The following is a 20,518-nucleotide window of genomic DNA, read 5'->3' as shown; positions in this document are numbered from 1 at the left end:
TTTATGAATAAAACAAAAAAAAACAAGATTTGGTTCCACAGCCACATCGGAGACCGTTTGGGCTTCGGGGTATAGGTAGTGATTGGTCATGACAAGGTAATTATTTACTTTTGAAGGTTTCACCTTACCTTACCGTGCGTATTGTTCGACCTTTGGCGATGTGATCACAATACTAGATATGGTAAGCCTGAGGCCACTTTTATCTTATTTACGGAATGCCGTTGGCTGTAAGTAGCAAATAAGTTGAGATTAGATTTAGGGAAGTTCGTTTGACTTGTTTTGGTCAACATCGAAATTCACTGCAGTTGTATAAGTTCTTCACAGCCTGTTCATTTTTTGCGATTAAAGATGATTCGTATTTTCCTACTGCGTTAACATGATGCACATTCCACTCTTACACGTGTCGGGTGAGTCTAAGTTGTGCGAAGAAGAAGCAAAAGATTATATCACGTCCACGACGCAGTAATGTTTGCTAACGATATGAACTTTCCATGTTTCTAAAATACTGTTTTTATTATCGCTGTTTTCACAATCCATCAACCGTTCGAAACCGTCCGCGGGTCGTGCGGTTTGCATGTTGCACGTGTGTATACTTTCTAGAATCAGGCAAAGCAAACAAATAAACTGCTGCCGTGTGTCGTAATGACCGCATTCTCTCATGTAGTACGCCGATGTACGGGTTTATGACTTTAAGAAAAAAGCTTACTTATGTTAAGGGAATCGATGTAGGTGTTTTGTAAATCGTGCGTAGGAAGAGTTTTAACGCGAAATGTTTAAACTTTGAAGCTGCCATGCGACGCAAGTTGGTCTGCAGTAGAAAATAAGCAACAGAACTGGTAAAAATATGAGAAATATGTTGGCATTTAGATTATCTTAAAATAGTATTGTCAAGCAAAAAAAAAAAACGATAGAGTGACCTACAAAACTGGGTTGTGAAGTCTAACTTCCCCCGTGTTTTTTCATCATAAAATCATCATCAGTTCGAAGAAGGTTATATCCGCCATGTGGGTTGTGTGTAAAATTGACACTAGATGAAATAGTTGATTATTATATTATATTATACTCTTGTAAATACCAATTTAAATGTAACATGCTTCATTATTTTATGTTCCTGATTAATAGAAAAAATCATTTGCATCTTTTTAAAAACCATTTAACTGAAAAAAAAAACATTATTTTTCACTATATTTATTTGAAACATTTTAAATCTTTTAAAAGTTTGCCTTTAGACAGTTGAATTGAAGTAAAATTTAGTCAAAATTGCAAAGCATTGGCACTATAATTGCCATTTTATTGGCAATTGTTTAATTTTAGATATTTATAAATGAAATTTGTGAAAGCAATATACCAAAGTTTGATAAAAAAAATGCTTTATTCTACAATTGCTTAGCCATCCTTGAGTTTGATTTGGCCATTTGTGAAAAGTAAATACCTCGCTACACATCGCCAATCCTGCCTATGGAGAGAATTTAAAGGCTTTTGGTGCTTTTTCTATTATGTTCTTGTATATTTCTGCTTCTGTTACACGGTTTTTGACGAATTTTCAGAGCTTTTTGGAATGTTTCACAAATATTGTTGAACACGTTTTAATTTTTTCCGAAACACTTGTTCTTGTTTTAAAACCAATAAAACACATGAGGAGACTGACAAAAGTGATGTTCTAGTAAGAACCTTAGAAAAACTCATATATTTTATTTTTTGTTACATATTTTTAAACATAATTGTAATATTTCAAAAAATCCACCAGCAACTGAACTTAAAACGAACAGTTAGGGAAAAATGCTTTTTTGACAATAATAATTGTTTTATATTATTTCTGAAAAGAAAACGCGAATTTCAAACTTGGGTAAAAAAATGACTGGAGAAATTATTTAAATTAAGAACAAAAAAAAATAATGGTAGTTTTTTTTCTTAAAAATGTCATCTCTTTTCTAGTTGCATTACACTTAATAATCACAGAAACACTCGACTGGTTGTTTCCGCTAGGTAATATTTTATTTGTTTATAAATAATATATGTACATACACATGATCATTGTTTAGTTTATCCTTTCACGATCGGCTGCGTTAGATGCGTTAAAAATATGTAAGTAGACTTTTCCTTTTATTCATAATGTGTGTGTGTGTGTGTATGTGTGTGTATTTGTGTGTGTGTGTGTGTCAGCTAAGTTCCCTCACATAATGCATTCGCATGCCCGCTATCAGAAATCTTACAGCAAACACAGCTATTATACCGCGCTCTCTGTATGCCCATGTTCGGAATAAAATGTTTGTTTGAGAGCACAGAGTGTGATTAGTTAGGTAAGTAAAGTGAAAGTGGCATTTTTTCTTCTATTGCATTGCTGTGCATTGGAAAATTCAGCTTCAAACCATTGACAAGTTCGTGCGTGCGATCAGTAGTGGTAGATAGAGCAGTGCTTGCAGGCATGCATATTATTTATCCGCCTTACCTTCAGCAACGGAAGCTTTAGCACGCGCGTATCTCAAGGCGAAAATGTTTGGAGAAAAACAAGATTCACTCTGTGTTGCTTCTTTCAGTTGCAACGGTTTTAAGCACAATTTTCTTCTATATTCTGGAATGTAGCTCGTACTCACGCACGATATGCAATAGACAGGTGCTTTCAAACGCAAAATTGTACCGCAAGAGCCGTAAGGTAATGGTCATCCATGATTAAAGGTTGCGCATTGTATCAAGCGCCGTAGCGTGTTGCTCTGCTATGCTTGCTTGTTTTATGCTGACCGGATTTGAAATCTGTTGGAATTTTGTTGCATTTTCCACTTTTAAAACAAGAAAGTTCCAACAGATTTACGTTTGCTGGTGTGTTTGCGTGTGGTTACAATAAAGTTGTCATCTGCCATCATGTACAATCGACGCTGTGGAAACTGTGTAACAACGGGTAGCCCTCGCCTAATCAACACGATAGGTAAATATATTCTTGCTCTTAGTAGATTTTCTTATGTATGTGTATGTGTGTATGTGTGCGCGCGTTTGCGTGTAATTGTTCGATGAAAATGTTCTACTTGCTAGCTGCTTGCGAGACGATCGCGACATCTCGATCGCTCGAAACCAATTGCCATTGATCGGGATGGGGTCGGGGGTTAAACAAACAACAAATGTCCGGATGCATTTATATGGTACTGCGGACAACACTGGGTATTATTTTGTATGCATGAATGGGGCCTCTGGTGTCAGGCAGCATCTCGTGCCAGCCATAGCCGCGCCCGTAACAGAGTAGTGAAAGATTCCGTGTGGCATTAGGATTCTTCCTTCTTCTTCCTATAGGAGCACGTTTTATTTTGTCTTTTTTTCGAGGAGAGTTCCGGATACGAGAATGTGCAAACGGCGAAGACGACGACGACCGGATGGGGGTTCAGGTAGTTACCGAGCATGATGTTTACTTGTCATCAACGTTGGTGCCTTCGCTTTCCTCCGCTTCTAGCGCTTTATCCTGTGTGGAATATGTTGCATTTTACAGTGATTTCATTAGTTTATTTGGTGCAGAAAGGAGCTTCAGGTCCAGGGATGTGGGGACAAACGGTACAGAATATAAATAATTTGGAATCTAGTAAATTGTTAGTCAATTGGGGGTATTTTAAATAATACAGTTTGAATCACATGCGTACTGAGCGTAGCATAAACCTAAAGCTAATCTTGGAACATATTTAGATTAGTTGTCCCCAGTCAATCATATGTGGGCTTTGTCGTAATCAATGTTAGTTGATAACAACGTAAGACAGACGGCAGGATATTGGATATTGGCTTCGTCCTCCCCGATATGAGATGTGAGATTTTTAGCTTCTGAACTGTAGTGTCGAAGGTACGGAAGTCTACCTAGTCATCAAGTTTAAATCGATTGCTGAACAACGCCTAAAATGCGGGACCTACCTCGGAGGAATCTTTCGCCAGTGCCGGATCGGAACGGCCCCATCGAAGCCGCTGGGTCGGTGCACGTTTTTCACTCGCATCGTTAACCAACTGCTGTGCCTGCTGACCGGCCGGTGCTAGCTGATGCTCATTGTACATCGCCCAGGATGGATCGGTGCGGCCGAATCGTAGTCTTAGCTGGGGTGCCCGTATTGCTTTCTGCTGCATCACATCGTCCTGCTGGAACTGGAAAATGGAAATGAAATCGACACGAAATGGTTATGGTGCTGTCGGGTGCGCAAAACGTCGTTCATGACGGTCGTCTTATCCCATTATCCGATTGGCTGAATTTGAATCTTACCTGGTTTACGAGATTGCCAAACAGGTTCGAGCGGCCCCACCGCAGTCTTTGCGACGGTGCTCGCTTTTCAAAGTTTTCCTCCAGCAAAGCGTTTTCGTTGAACGATGTCCAGAGTGGGTCGTTACGGCCAAACCTCAAGCGTAGCTGGGGTGCACGTATTGCTTTCTGGTCGATCAGCTCATCTTCCTGATGGGAGGAGGGAAAGTGTGTATGTGTGTCGATAATAAGAAAATTCGGTTGTTTTGCTGGCAATGGTCATCATACCTCGGAACGTAGTGGGACGCTCGGATCACTTCGCCTGCCGAACCGGAGCCTCAGCGAGGGTGATCTTACTGCCTTTCGCTTGATTTGATGATCGGCGTACGATACGGGGGCAGCATACTCCCGTTGCAGCAGATAATCGTACAAATCTTTAATGGCACCTGAAACAAGCAGTTTAATGTGTGCAGCCATAATTGCGTGTTTGAGTTGAACGATTGTATCATGCTCCTTTGGCTTGCAGGGTGTAAAAAGCACAAAGAGACGTAATTTAAAATTTTCAATGCAACCGCTACCTCTTCCTTCACAAAGTCAATCGACACCTATCTAGCGGCAGATCCAACTTTTCAAAGGTGACAACAGTATCGCTCGGATTGGGGCACTTGCTCTGTACTTGTTGAAAGTGGTCGGGGTTTTAGAGAGGGCAAAATCCATTTGGTGTTTATTTGCAAATCCCACCGTATTTACCACCTACAGCTTCACTAGTCGGACGCCCAGCCCCGGGAAAGGATCGCATCAACAGAGCGGGTCCCGGAGTGGCCGGGTATGCCGAGCCAGATGTAAATACTTAACTTGGGTGACACCGTAAAGTTTGGGGTTAAATTCGCGCAACATTTGTAATTCAAAGACGCTGCCAAAACTCAAACAAAAAGATCCGTTCCACCGTGACTCTTGCCTTGCCGGGCCGGATCCGTCACATCCTCTCCTTCCATTTCCCGCGCACGCAACGGCACCTGAGGCAACATTACCCGCTGTGCCGGGTATTCAAGGTTCACGGAGAGGGGCGAGAGAGATAGAGAGAGAGGATCGAACCGGTGATGCTGTGCAATTTACTCCCGTGCCGCCCGCGCTGGTGCGGTCACCGCCGTTGGGTATGAGGTTTTGAAGCCCGGCCCTTACCCTTACGGCTGGGGAGCGATCTAAAATTTGAAAGCTGCAAACTTAACTTCAACGTTGGAGGATGTGGTGGGTCGGAACGAGAGGCGGAGTGGCGCGAGGTACCTTAAAGACCTAATCTGCTTTTCGCCTTCTTGAGTTTTTGGAGCTGGTAGTTGGGAATGTTTTAGCAGCTATTGTTGGCACAGTACGTGGCCGAGGCCGGAGCACGATGATTGGCTGTACCTTTTTTATGGTTTATGACCCATATTAAGCTACCGACCACATCCGGAAGCATTGCGGGGAGCGGTGTCCAGTTGCAAGATGACGTCTAATCATGTTTAGAGTAAATAGCAAAAAAGAGAAAACTACAACAAATCCAAACATTTGTTTCTTACCGTCTGATGGATGCAGTGACTCCGACATCAAACTTCCTACCGTTAGTACTAGAAGAAGTGTGAACGTGGTAAGGTTTATTCGATACATAGTCTGGAACGAAAGAAAGGCGAATGGGTGTAAGGCAGTTGTAACACTTTTCGGGCACTTTACAGAAAATGGGGCTTAAAACGGCTTAATGCAACGGTGTTTTATGTTGAAATTAATGCTTAATTTAATTTCGCAAAAGGGTTCCAAAATAATATAACAATTCAGATCCGTTCATCACGCCGAACGATAGCGTCTTAAAAGCAAATACGTTCAACAGGTAAGCATATTGTCACCGTGCCAGAGGGTTATCCTTCGCGCTAGATTAATGACACATTTCGCACAGCTTTATCTATAAAAATTGCAGCCATAAGCTGCTGGAAATGTGTTTCGGTGTAAAATTTGCGATGGACCCAATGGCCCTAACGGGGCCGGGTGAGGCGGAAAATAACAATGCATTTCATTTGGTTTTCCCCGCTGCCCTGCTAGACGAAGTTTTGCCCGTGCGTTGGCTATTAAACGTTTAGGAAAGTTGAATTGCAGCCCGGTTTACGAAGGTTGTAAGGATCGGCGCTATTTTTTTATTGGTTACATCCTACACAGTGGCGTCGGTTCCGCGAGAAGGACCTCAGGGTACGGTCGGATTGGTGCCGGAAAAGTTATGTGCATCCGGTTGGATGGGATTTTGTTTTCCGTCGTTTTCAGGTGCGATGCCACTGCAATCATCATTCGCAGCATTTTTCACGGACGGCACGTACCCATCGTTAACAAAGCAGGTGTTCGGCGCGAGATGCCAACGATAGTCGTGTTAGAGTAGATTACAGGGCATGTTGTATGTATTTTTGCCTCTACCAACCCCCCCCCCCCCCCTCACCAGTCTTCAGCTACGTAAGTAGGTGCTTACACAGGGGTTTCTTTTTGTGTGCTTTTGTTTGTTGTTGAATCGTTTTATTGATATTATGTATTGCAGCAATCCGCTTCGCAGTACAAAATGCCAAACACTCAGAAACAATCGGCTCCGATAGGAAAGCGAGCCACACACACCCAATTCACCGCCCGATCGTCGAGGCCAGGTGCGGTGTAGGAAGCTGGGAAACCGGCTAAACATGCTCTCGGGTCGATCCCGGTGGATATAAAATCAACAGGTATCTTTCTTCTGTCATCGTTTACGGTGGTGAGCTGCTGGTAAGTTTGTGTCGCCCCTTCCTTCCGTTGCTTGCCGCCGATGCACTACGGGTCGATGTTCACGGGACGGCCTTCCGCCTGTCCTGCCTGCCGTCCCGAATGCAACGGAGCATCACATTCTTTCACATTGGGCGGGCTTGGAACAGGCGCGCATATGGACATCAGGCGCAAAACCTTAGCGTACCCGATAACATCAGTATCAGAAATGTGGAAGTGATGTAAAATCAATAAAATATTAATAACCCGTAGCGAGCGCGTTAAACGCTACGTTCAGGTATAAGCTGTGCGAAAGTTTCGATTTTTGTAAGGATATATCGCTGTTGTTAATTTATGTGACCCCAAATTGTCCGCAATTGTAAAATGTTTTAAAGGGACATTACATACTTTCATAAGACATGGATAATGTACCTTTGAAGAATGAACGAAAAAGTTTTCACATTTATTAAAGATTTACTCCCACAATGTATGAAACGCAATACAGAGAGGTAAGTCGTTAAGACCAAATTAAATCAATGCAAAACAATTTCCCCCTGATTCGCTGGTGAAGCAATCGTGCAAGCAAATTACTGAATTATCGTTCACACCACTGGTTGGTTGGGTTGGTAGGACGCTACTAGCGGGTACTGCCAATAACGGGAGGGAAAGCGTTTCTTGAAGCAAGGCTACCGATGCTATTTCATAAACTTTGATCAACCTCCCGCAGCGCTCGGGCCAGCGCTGGAGTGAAGATGAAAGAAAAAGTTGTTGTATGGTGAATTTTTGTGTCTATCTAACCGTGCAGCAAGCAGAAGGTATCGGTTATGAAATGGTTATAGTGTACGTTGCGAAAATTGAATTGATCATAACTGGCTTCGCCCTCACATACCAAACTCCCTGGCTGGGTGGGAGTTCTTCCCCCCCCCCCCCTCCCTATGACTCGCTACTCTGTATTATATTTCAAACGCATTGTTGTGGATAAGTTGTTAAGCACAAATTTTCATTTTGCCAGGTGAATCTGTCATGTGATATTGGCGCCAAAGCGCAAGCACGCTGCAACGGGATGGGGAACGCTAACCGCGCAACAAATACGCTCGGGTGGTTCGACACACCGTACGTACCGTTTAGTGCTATCATTAGTCAGTTTTCCATTAGTCAAGAAAAACGCCGCTAAACACCGCGGTAAGCTGATGCTGCTACTCATCACAGTAATGAGCATAGGTAGTTTAATGCTAGGTGAAGAACTACCATGTGGAAGGTTAAACTGCCACGGTTCGCCGAGCTACACAGTATAAATATACTCACATATGGGTTTTTTTTCTATGGTAGAACAATCTTGAGATAAGGAGAAACTATGTGTTATTGTATTGTAATATTCACTTTAAATGGTGTAAAGCTTAAGTAAGGTTCCAGCGCTCATGCATGTCGTAGAATTGCTTTACAAACACAGCTCAAACGGTGCTATCTATGAGAAGCGTTTTTTTTTATTTTATTTAAATGCAATAAAGCTCTTGAAAATAACATTCATGTTGACTCCTAAAAGTGCATCGATTGTGTGGAATAACTACGAATAAACCCACACCAGAGTTTCATGTAGATTAGTGTCTTGATAAGCATATGTTCGATGCATCATCCTTTTATGGTTTATTGTTATATTCATCATTGAAGTGGGCTGCAAAATGGATTTGCAGTGGTGTCGTAAAAGATGACATTTTTTAAATTTTCCAAACAGTTTTATTTAAATTGCAAATAAAAAATGTTAGTTTGGCCGTGTTTCAGTAAATAAAAAACTATACCTAGTTTGAAAGTAATTAAATACATTAGATTATTATTTTGCTATTAACCTATTTGTGTTCTTTATTGACTTATTGAGTTACTTATTCAGAAAATTCGAATTGCCTTGATTTTGAGTTTAGCCTTAAGGCTAAATGTGTTATCATAGCCTAAGAAATTGTCTGCTCTATGGGGTGGTCCGGTGGTCGAGGCGATAGCGGCAAGGGATAAAATTCCATGCGAACCGCCACTCCGTTCGCAGGACTGACTATCCAACTACGGAAAAAATCAAGACACAGATAGCCAGAAATGGCAAGCCTTTGGAGGTTGTAGAGCCAAAGAAGACTAAGAAGAATTATTTGTACACACTGTGAAGAAAATTGTAATCCATTACCGACATCACTTTTGGTGAAGATATTTTTTTATCTTCAATAATACTAAAATTAGTAAAAATGAAAAAATATTCAGAATGAGTATAATAGCCTCAAAACACGCGTGCTTTACATGAACTTAGACTAAATACTGAAAAGGACTCGGCAGGAGGTGACCTTTCGTCTGAGGCACTAGTTGGTTTAGAGTTCTCAAACATTCATTCATTGTTATGGATTTAAAAAAAAACCATTGTTAAACACATCAAATTTCATTTAAACATAGGTTGAAAAAATACCTGAAGGATAATTTTGAGCAAATATATGCGGGGGTTTGGGTGAGATGATCATCACCATCTTCTGCAGTTTCGAATGAACAGTATAGGGAAGATGTTTGTGTGTATCTATTCAACATAATCCACATTAATCATTTCGAGTTGCTATCCGAATGGGATGTATCAAATTCCAGCTTTATTCGAATGATTTCTCCCTCAGTGTCCACAAACACGATGTACAATCAATCAATCTTCTGGGCAATTATCACGTATGGCAGGATACTAATTCTATCAGATGACCATGAAAGGTCTACACAGGCCTACGGAAAAAACACACACATTAATTATTATTGATATTCAATCAATAATAATTCCCAATAACATATTGTGTAATAAATTTCGATTATAGATTATGGTAAATGCAAAACAATTGTGTCTTCGAATGCTCTCTAAGCAACAGGAACCGTTTACTTGCTGCTTTCTTAAGAGAACTTTAAAATAAAATGTGCTCGAATGCTAATAAGTTCTTTTCTTGTCCAACGATCTTATCAAGAGAATTCATTAATTTATGTATTTTAAAGCTTTAAATCCAAGTTAAGAGTTTCAATGAATAATGATTGTTAATAAACTTTTTTCTTTACTTAACAGTCTGCTCACAACATGCATGCTATATTTGATCGAGATTCACCTCAATCTGTATGTTTACAGCCTTCTTCCAAGTCGAGTCTCGCACATTGAAATATCGAGCCGAACACGAGAAGTAATCCTTTCCTTTCACAGTTATTTCACTTCCACTCGGTAAGAATAAAAGCGTTTGCGTAATCACTGTAAAAGTCTATCGAGAAAAGTACAAGAGGATTTGTTAATGTGATTCACACAGCAATAGATAGGGCAGGGCACACATGCAGGGTATTATTCAATTCATGGCTAAAGTTAGAAGGAGTAAAGTTGTTCTTTTCTTCGCGCCGATCCGGTACCGCGCCGTGTTGTGGAAGCGTACAGCACCCTCGAAAGCAATCATCCGAGCTAAGCGGATCGGTATCAAGGAAAGTCTATCAACTTACACCGTGATTATCGCTTGGCGCTGGTAGCAGATATCAATTTAAATGTAAAATTAGTGCGGTGTGGCTTCTCGAACGAATCGTAAAAAGAAGCTCGGTGCGTTGGTATTTGCAAATGGAAAGCATCTGTGAGCATAGCAAGTAAAATCTAAACTTCTAAATACTTATTCAAACGTACAGTGAGATCGCATACGTAGAACGGAGGGCGTAATGTGATACTGCAGCAATCCGTACAACACCCTGGCGTAATCCTGTCCACATATGGGTGGTCGGTAAGCACCCAAGTTTTACTTTATGAACAAGGCCGTGCGATATGGGGTTTACCATCATCGGGCAATAAATATCCAGCGAAAGTCGTTCATTAAACACAGAGAATGTGTTATCCGTTTGAAATTCTGTGAATGTTGACCGTGCGCATTGTTAGGAAGGTGTGGAGCTAATGGTAAGTAAAGCATGATCCATTAATCGAGCAGCAAATGCGAGCAGTAGCTAGCCGGTATCATGCACCACCTACAGCATATAAAGCTTCTCCCGGTACGTTTACTCATTAAGCAATTAGTTAAAACATGGCGGCCGCGGCTCTTAATGCAACAGAAGAAAAGGCTATCGCGTGAAAAGAGTCACCAGTACAAATCGGTTTTGTTCCATTTGTGTTGAGTTCTGGTTTCTACTGCGCTGGGTGTGTTAGGAGTTATGCTGTTAGGCTTAGGCTTATGATCATGCAACAAGTTGCTTAAGGGTATAGGCAACACATGTGACTTTAATTTCATGGGGTCTGCTAAACTGGCCATTGATGAAGTGAATGCAACAGCTGTGCGTAAGAGCTGTGATTAAGGAAAGGTTTAAAAAACAGTTATAAGGAAAGATGTTACAAATGTGATGCAAATAATATGTGACCAATATACAGCGACTCAAAGGGAAATCCGGACTCCTCTAACAATTGCTGAACAATTGGGAACTAGGATTTTTTTTTACCTACGGCAGGACAAACTTCGTTCTTGTTGTACCGATCTATTACGAATTTCGCAAACCAAATCAAGCAAGATTTTTTAGCAATATAACAAAAATCAAGAAAGCCGCATTTTTAACAATATCATATGAAATGTATAGCAAATTTAACTTTACGCGATTGATATAGTTATTATGTTATGAAATATCAAATAATGGAGAACAGGCCAGTATCATTCGTTTCTATTTTTTATCATAGTTATTTTTCATAACATTGCATCAATTAACTTTAAAATGTCAGAACTTGATATTTATTAGTTTGAAATGCGATGCGATTGAAATGAGGCTCATATAATGCCATCTTAAGATCCACACTACTAAACATAAATCTTTGATACCAGATGACGTCAACACCGAAGACATAATATTATAGAGATAATGGATACGTGATTGTGACCGAGCAAGGAAATGATGTTTTGCAGGACATTTTGATATATTCTTTTTACGCGTTTTTTGTAACCATAAGCGATAACATTGATAAGTTATCATGTGGGGAAGTGCGGATAGATTGGAACAAACAACTCGAACAAGATACGATTGGCCGTAGTGTACATTAAAAATGTACATCAATTATTAAAGAAAAAACTTTCAACACTCTATTAAAAGTTAGAAAAAGCTAAAGAAAAGTTTGTGGTTGAATGATTGAATTCTGATTCGTCCGATTTTTCCATCTGGCAACCGACATTATAGCTGTATTTTCGTAAATCGTCCTCAAAGTCTAGCATCATAGTTCGATTTTGGGGAGTCCAGATTTTCATTTGAGTCACTGTATACAACTAAATGTGAATCAATTTTCAAAATGATCTCGAAGAAGTATAAGGACAACCAGGTAAGAAATGTAGTAAACATACGGCGTTGTTTAAAATCATACTGACTTCTAAATTGGCTTGATCAGTGTCAGGGATTTATTTAATTATGTACCTATGTAAATAAATTAAAATCACATTTAATAGAAAACGGATGCAAAGCAAAAAAGTAATCGGATGTCCTTTGTATTTGTATATTACCGGTGCTTTTATATGCGTACCAAGCGGATACCAAGCTTGGTTAGCCTGCGTTCAACCTCACAGAAACACAATAAGGAAGAAAAGTTAATGGACTGCAAAATTCAACGTAACTAAACAAACAGCAAACCATAGGCTGACCATATGTGGGGCCCTGTACTCGTCGTCCTTTTTTTTTTTAATTACAATTTATTTCACCCACTCCGAACCGGCCACTGGTGACACCCGGCCTAACCGATAGCCGCGACCAAACGTGTACGTAGCCATAGCACTTGTTGACTAGCGACCTGTGACTCTAGAACGTATCCGTACCGTTCATTCATCCGTTCAAGTCCCACAGGGCGAATGCCGCCCTCGGGTCGGATGGTGCGGTAAAACGCGAAAAAATCGATTTAGAAACGAGTTTTGCTCTAAAGTTATCATTTGCTATCCCGTTTTTACGATACACTCACACATACTCACACACACACAAGCGCGCGCGACCTGGTGGCGATTATTGTGGGTCGGCCGGTCTGTTGCTCCAGTGCTTTGAAGCTATATTATTTGCAGGTATCATCATCGAACTGTCCGCGAGTGTCACGCTAGGAAGGGGTGCTCGGGAAAAACAAACCCAGCTGCACGACAGCAAAAGGTGGCGGAGGCCAGCCTACCGAAAGCTGGCTCCACTAGGACAGTCTTGTAAAAATCAACAATTTCAGAAAAATAAGCTTACCGACTCCATAAATTATGAATCGCGTTGTGCAAACAAAACAAATGTTTGAATTTGGTATCATCGTGAGAGTAATCGCATCGCGTGTTGTTTCTGAGAGCTAGGGTACCATTTTTAGGGTACACACGATGGGGTTTTTTTTTTTGGTTTGGCTACAGGAGCTGCATGAGAGCAAGGATCGCTTGGAAACCACTGTAAACTGGTACCGGGGGCCATCGAACATTAACCGGGACACATTTGGTACGCACTACGACAAACACGCCGGCGGGCAACCCACGAAGGGCAGCTGGTACGACAGCAAACAAGCATGTCGGGACATGTGTTTAGTAAAAAGGATTATTTTTTTTTGTCCCGGCGATGTACCTGGGCACTGCAAAGGGTCTTAGCCGCCTACGAAAGTAGCAGTCAGTTTGGCAGCATCTTTTTGGGGGAATAAAACCATAAATCATAACTATTTGTATAACAATTTTTGGGTAAAAGCTTTGAGTAGTTCCTGAGGATCGGTGAACCGATACCTCGTCCAGCAGGTGCAGCATTGATTGAGAGCGCATTGGAGGATGGAACCTCAACAATAGAGTGATCGGAATGGCGTTATTGCAGTGCAGCAGATTGTTGCTTCACGTTTAATGAACATATTTGGCCGGAACCATTCAGCCATTCCTATCCAGACGCTACGGCAAGAATGCCGTGAGCCTTACGCAATGCAATACTGTGCTGGCGCATAACGGTGCGTTACAGTTTAAGCTCAGATTTGCACAACTTTCATGTGCAATTGTACCACCAGGCATGAAGGCAATTCACACCTTCCACATCTCTTGCGCAAGGTTACCCCTTAATTCGGATCTGCCAGCTGCCAGGACGGCATGGATGCGCTGCATCTCATCGCTATCTCTCCATCAAACAGTCACTCCAGTCAGAGGACTTGGCTGGTAACATTTCGCTACATCAACACTTGAGCTGCCTGTCAACATTCCGAGCTGTAGAGTGCTTGGCTCGGTGCAGGACAATGAGCATTCTTTCTTTGCTGCAATTGTGTTGCCTATTGTTAAGGTACTTTTTTACAACAATGGTCGTGTTACAGCAGCAAGGGGGAACGAGACATTTATAATAAGCAGAAACCGTGTACGATAAGCGTATAATTTTATCTTTGCACTCTGCCGAGCCGGGGAACAACGCCGCACGGGTTTGTGTAGCAGAGCGAAGAGAGAGAGAGAAAGAGAGAGATACTCATGTTTCGTGAAAGTTGGTTCCTGAAGCGCATTACAAGAGGAATGCAATGGAACTCGTCCCTTAAACTGTCTAAACTCACACCCTCACGGAGTGCCTGGTTAGGGAAGTGCAACACATCTGCTCTTAAATTGCACTTCGCCTTCATTTAAACCCTTCCATCTTATGAACATATCACTTGCAATGCAGTGGATTTTAAAATTCGGAATTTTCCCATCGTTGGAAAACAATGATCGATCAGCATTCCATTCATTAACCATCGCATTAACGAATTATGTGCACTTGTATCCACTGCTGCTCCCGCGCTTCACTCATTACGGGTAATAAATATTCAAATAATTCTGATGGCCTGATCCTATCTCGCATCGGCAGGGCCCGTTCGTGGGCTGTCGGGTTCTCCAGCACCAGGAAAAAAAACAAATGAATGGGAAATGGGAAAGTGTTCGCTTAGTTGTTATTTTTGTTGCTGTTTGTTTTTAAATCTCGGAAAACAGATTCAAATTCCAATGCCACAACGGGGCCCAGAAAGTATCCTGCAACGCTCAACAAATTTTCTCTCCCATTTTCACACAGGGACATCATTCGATTCAGATTTGCTTGCCTGCCCTGAGAGCTTGGTGGTTTCTCTGTTCTTCCCATCGTGCACAAGCGGGGCGCTGTTTACGTTAAACACATTCCACGGTGCAAGTTATAGTCACCTGCAGCAAAGGAGGCAGCAGCCGCGTCGTTAGCGAGCGAAAAGGGAAACAATTTAATTATTTAAATAATTTATTCAACAAACTCCTCCATCCGACCAGTCAAAGCTGGACAGGTGTACACCGGCGTGAGTACGCTTTGAATGAAATATAACCATTGCTCATCGGTGGTGCATTGGATTCGAGGGAGGAGGTTTGGGCTTGTTTTATGAGTAACACACTCGGCGGATGGCCGGTGTTTGGCGGGAAGGTTGTCGGATGTGCATAAAAGTTTTTTTGGGTGAAAATTAAATTTCCTACGCCTCCATGCATGCGGCTCCAGTCCGTCCAGAGATTTAAGGCCGATAAGCAAGCTCAGTCTGAAGGTTGCAATCTGCAATCCACCTGCGATGTATCTGTTGCTAATCCTGCAAGAAGTTAGTTTTCGTCATAACCCGGTTAACTACCTGGCAATGTAAATCGTTTCCCTGAATGAACTCGGGTTTGTTTCACTTGCTTCATCGTTGTTTATTTGCCAGCAATCCACTGACTCATGGTCGATAAATATATCAATTTAAAGCGGATAATGGTTGTGAGCAAGCTGCAGGAAGGAACCGAAAGACAAATTCACACACATGATGGACACATCGTTATCCCTTTTAGATGAACAGAGGTAAGAAATGAGATAAGTTTGTTTTTGCAACACAGTCCCCAACTTCTTCACTACATCTTTGCCAACCGACGAAGGGCATCGGCAAAGGCATGATGTTGAAGCACGGCAGAAGCTGTAATTCGATGTAGCGTGTTAAAACGAGCACCGACAGAGGAAAAAAAAGCAACTCTTCCTACCCACACAGGCCAGCTGGAAAAACGTTATGGTTTAATGGTTTACAAAATGGTGTATCATTGCACGTTTTCACAATTCATTATCACTTCATTATACGATAAGGGAATAGGGAACTGGGTTTCAAGCGTGAAGAGTGGCGAGAGAGAGAGAAAGAAAGACAGAGAGAGTAAGGCATAAAAAACAGCGTGCCGTATACGCACGCCACGGGTTTTCAAGTGTGTGAATGTGATGAAAAATCATGAAACATAAATCATGGCCAGTCTGAGGTGTATCTGCACGGCGGAAGCACACTTTCGCTGACGCGTATGAAATACACACGCACGGATCAGGCATTCACAGTACGATATAAAAGCTCGCCGTTCTCCGGTTTCAAGCGTGAAGCTTAAGCGCTGCCAATTAGGTGAAAATCGAAAGCAGCAATAACAAAATTAACTAAACGGATCCTTCGCGAGCACCCGGCTGATGTGTACGGTAGGTTGGGCCAAGCGGACAAAGCGTTAATCGAGAATCGTTAAATTGTAAACTGACACTAATCACGCTTCCCTTCACGGAGAGAGAGAGAGAGAGAGAGAGAGAGAGAGAAAGACGTGCTATTTAAAATAGTGTTTTTATAGGCTATTAACATTACTATAGAACGGGATCGGTAAGAGCGAAGGGCTAATCGATCAAGTAAAATGAAATAATATTGATAAAACATCCGCAAGAGAGCTGTGGAAGTTCGAAGCTGGAGTAGGGCTTATCATATCCGCTTCTGCCGCCATGTGCGAAACGTGCACACGCGGCCGAACGTCATACAGGTCAATCTAATATTCTAAGATAATTTGGCATCAAAGCCAAAAGGGCAAACGCTGCCAGGTGTAACCTTTGAATGATATTATAATAATTAATGAAGGCTCCGTTCCTCTGTGCACTACACTGTGCGGCATGTGAAATGTATAAAATATTTGTGTAGCTCATTTGCTATACATGCAGCCGATCCATTGATTTATACACCGGTCATCGGAACCCTTCAAAACTTGGGACGGTGTGAAGTGGTGCGCTGAACGCGTGTACCGACCCGGGGACAATGGCAATGTCCTTGGGGGCGTTTTGAAGAGGGTATCGTTAATAAAACTTTAAATCTGTTCCACCATAACTCATTGTCACAACCGCAAATGTGCGTAGCCAATACAGGAGTTTTGAAACGATTTCGATTGTCAACGAAATTGATGCGATCGATGGTGTCGGAATAAATTATGCCTGTCGGCGTATGGGGGACATTGATCGGGTGGCGTATGATGATTACGGAACATGAATAGTTTGCTTTTAGTTTGATACAGCGATAATTATAGTGTACATAAGTTGGTGATACTTTTGGGTGGCAATAGGTGTAAGAGTAGGTGAATTTAAATGTAATGTCACAAGGAATTTGTACTAATTTATGGAAAAAATGAACGCTCAAGGTAATTTTGCTAAAGTAAATGTTTTCGAAGATTTAATTATCCAAGCTTTCATTAAAACTTATAAAAAATGCTTAATTGTTTCGCATTTTAAGCTAAACTTTCAGAATTTTTCCTCCTGTTGGATGCAAATACTAGATGATTACACTACATGTATATAAATCAATCCGGACTTTGGTCAATTTTGGAATATTATTCGTGTAGGGTTTTGTTTCTACTATCCAAGGCTTTACCTTGATTTCATTTTACCAAGCGCTCTGTAAGACCTGTGCTTCCTCCTATATACTAAAAAATTAGGATAGATAACGGCGATGGTCTTCACACGGCAGGACTGGGGATCAAAACTCATCCGGACCGCCTCTCCGTACGCTGGACTGACTAACCCGCTTTGGGTAAAATCAAGTCATAGAAAGCCAGAAATGGCAGGCCGACACCTTTTGGGGTTGTAATGCCGAAGAAAAAGAAGAAAAATAAAATGTTCTAATTTAAGCAAATGCTTTTCCCTCAATTATAAGAAAGCAATGCAAAAATGAGTACCAAAAACGACCGACCGATAAATAAGACCGGCGCCGCCGCAATCGCCTGTATCGCCGAGCAGCTCTAACCACATTCTCAAGACTTCAAATTTTAAATCAAAGCTTCTTACGTTTCATATATGTATCATAACATCACTTTATCGAGGGAAAATGGGGAATTAATAAGGATTTTCTTTGTAGACAGCACCGAAGGGTTTTGGGTGAGTAAGGATCCTTTCCCAACTCCGTCCAATGTTCCGGCGGTTAACCAATCATTCAGTAATTCATAAGTCCTTGGTCCGCTAATTGGTACAATAAAACACCTTAAGAGCGCACATTTGGGTTAGGCACGGCGAAGCGTACGTCCCTCTGCTGGATACTTCACCAACAATCGGGACCGATCGGGTTCATTGTGTGGTGTGATGTTACTACCTATTTTACGTGAGAACTAGCATTTGCCAAAAGGCCGCCAAAAACCCACTTCACACCCAAAACACCCCCCCCCCCCCCCCCCTTAGCGTAGGTTGCATTGTGGCGCGTTTCCAGTCGCGAGTATAATGAATTCCTGTCAGATTTGATTTAAAGCAATTATCGTTCATGTCAACGGATTGATGGGACATGTTTTATCTCGTCCCAGTTTTTCAACCCCCCCCCCCCCCTCCATTTTTTTGTTTGGGTAATGGGTGAGTGCATTTCTGTGTCGTTACGCGGGAAGTTACGGAGGGACTTTTCGGGATAAAATAAAATATTTCGCACGCTATTTATTTTTGTGCACCACACACATACGCACACCCAGTGCTGAGAGGGTGAAGTGGTTCGTGATGGTTCGTGTTCTATCTTCAACGCCAACGCAACGCATGTGAGCGCGCTATCGGAAATCATTATTTTTTATAAAGTTCTGTAAAATGTGTGCCAGTAAACGGTCTAGCACCTGTTACACCAATTAAACTCATCGCCTCACTTGTTCCACGCTGCTACGCCGTAGCCGTGGATTGAGAGGCTTTGGAAGCTTACGGCCGTGTTCTGTAGGTGCACGGTTCACCGTGGTGACAAAAATGTGACAAAAGATGTTTTCTTAGAAGTTAGCAGTAACTCTTCTGAGGAATGAATGATTCGAACGCCTCAATGCTATATTTATTATCGTAGCAGATGTGATGATGAAGGTTGCAATATGGTAAGCCGAACTTTGGCCCTTACAACTTATGCAAGATGCTTCGAACGGCGTGCGGCAAACGGCATAAGCGTCTTACGAGTCTAATTGAAGTTGAAACATAAATGAGTTTTCTTTGGATGTGAAACAAAACACCAACTTCAAACAAAGCAACACACTTTCTAATCCCTTAAATAATTTATAAGCGTATAAGCTAGACTGATTTGTTTCACTACTATTCAACTAACTACTCAGCATTTTTGGGTTATTTAAAATTGTGTTTTGAGATTCACGTAACAAAAGTCTACAATCATAAACCAAGTAGATTTATTGGTAACAGAAAAACGTTCCTAAGCCACCCTGTTGGTCGATTGAAATCAAACGTGTACCACCAGTTTCAGCCACGTGTGCCACTCATAGCCGTGAAGCAAATAAAAAGCAAAAAATCGACGGGTAATTTTGAATTCATTTTCACCGTGCAACTGTTACATGTAGTTATTGGTGAAACATTATAACGCTTCTCTTCAACCTTTTTTCCCGAGGAATTTGCTCCACAAGTACTTTGTTTGCGCTCTAGCTATTGCTGCCTATTCACTCGCAACATTAATATGATTGCACTTGTTCTGATAAACGCTAGAGACTGTACGCAGATCGTTGCATTCTATGAACATTTCTTTGCGACGTGTTATTTAAGCGAAATCGATTATAAGGCTTCTGTAACTATTTTGGAGTGAGTTTAACTAGGTCTCGAATAAAATGTTGTTCTGCAGAACTCTAAAACACGATTGAAAGGGCGTTAAAAGCACGTTAAATATAATATATTCTAAAAAACGCTCACCAGAACAATATATAAGCACTGCTGTGTTTAAAATGTAAAATGCACTTCAAATTTACGCAACTGTACGTGTAAGTAGACGCAGTGCCTTGATGATGTTACTGCACACTGTTCAAAACCACCACTACATCACTCGATGAAGCAACGTGGTAAAAGGGCACAAGAGCACTGAGCCGAAGATCACCAGCTATGATTAACACACTCTCTGTTTCACTGGTCACTAAATACTTCCACACTACAGGTTAGCAGCATCTGCGGTTGATCCGTGTTGTCCCGCCGCACTTTGGAAACTTAGTGTCCTTACAAGCGGTGGTACACACGTATTTATAAACCGTACGCATCCGCAGATCCTTGCTACAGGACGCGCATTCCTTGCTACAGTCCTTTAACGGTTGCTTGCTCCTGGCGTAGCGTGTTTGAATGAAGCTGAGCGCTGTGTCTTTCCGTCGCTGATACGCGGTAGGTGTGCTACATTGCGAGGCCTAAACGTGACATTCACGCTGTTGCTGGCGGAGACATGACGTCACGACATGGGACATGGTGAGATACTATTACAGATAACAAACTGATAACAGTGCTCTTTGGCATCTAGTTTTTGGAACAATAGGGAGAATTAATAAAAAATCTCTTATCTATTTATTTTGAAAATTCTACTAAAAACTAACATAGACAATGTTTTGCAATACCAAA

The 20,518-nt window shown here is 41.6% G+C and overlaps 1 protein-coding gene across 1 annotated transcript; it reads right to left on the bottom strand.

Annotated features, from left to right (window-relative positions):
* Positions 1 to 1,969: 1,969 nt before the first annotated feature.
* Positions 1,970 to 20,216, bottom strand: LOC118511038 (short neuropeptide F). Its single transcript, XM_036053631.1, has 6 exons — positions 19,832 to 20,216; positions 5,758 to 5,848; positions 4,490 to 4,647; positions 4,226 to 4,411; positions 3,886 to 4,110; positions 1,970 to 3,448 (listed from the first exon to the last, which is right to left on the bottom strand). Exons 2-6 carry the CDS (start codon positions 5,843 to 5,845, stop codon positions 3,395 to 3,397), a joined length of 711 nt encoding a protein of 236 aa, XP_035909524.1. The 5' UTR covers positions 5,846 to 5,848; positions 19,832 to 20,216; the 3' UTR covers positions 1,970 to 3,394.
* Positions 20,217 to 20,518: the final 302 nt, after the last annotated feature.

The sequence above is a fragment of the Anopheles stephensi genome, chromosome 3 (genome assembly GCF_013141755.1).
Source record: "Anopheles stephensi strain Indian chromosome 3, UCI_ANSTEP_V1.0, whole genome shotgun sequence".
Taxonomy (NCBI): Eukaryota; Metazoa; Arthropoda; class Insecta; order Diptera; family Culicidae; genus Anopheles; species Anopheles stephensi.
This window is presented reverse-complemented; position numbering and strand designations above follow the sequence as displayed.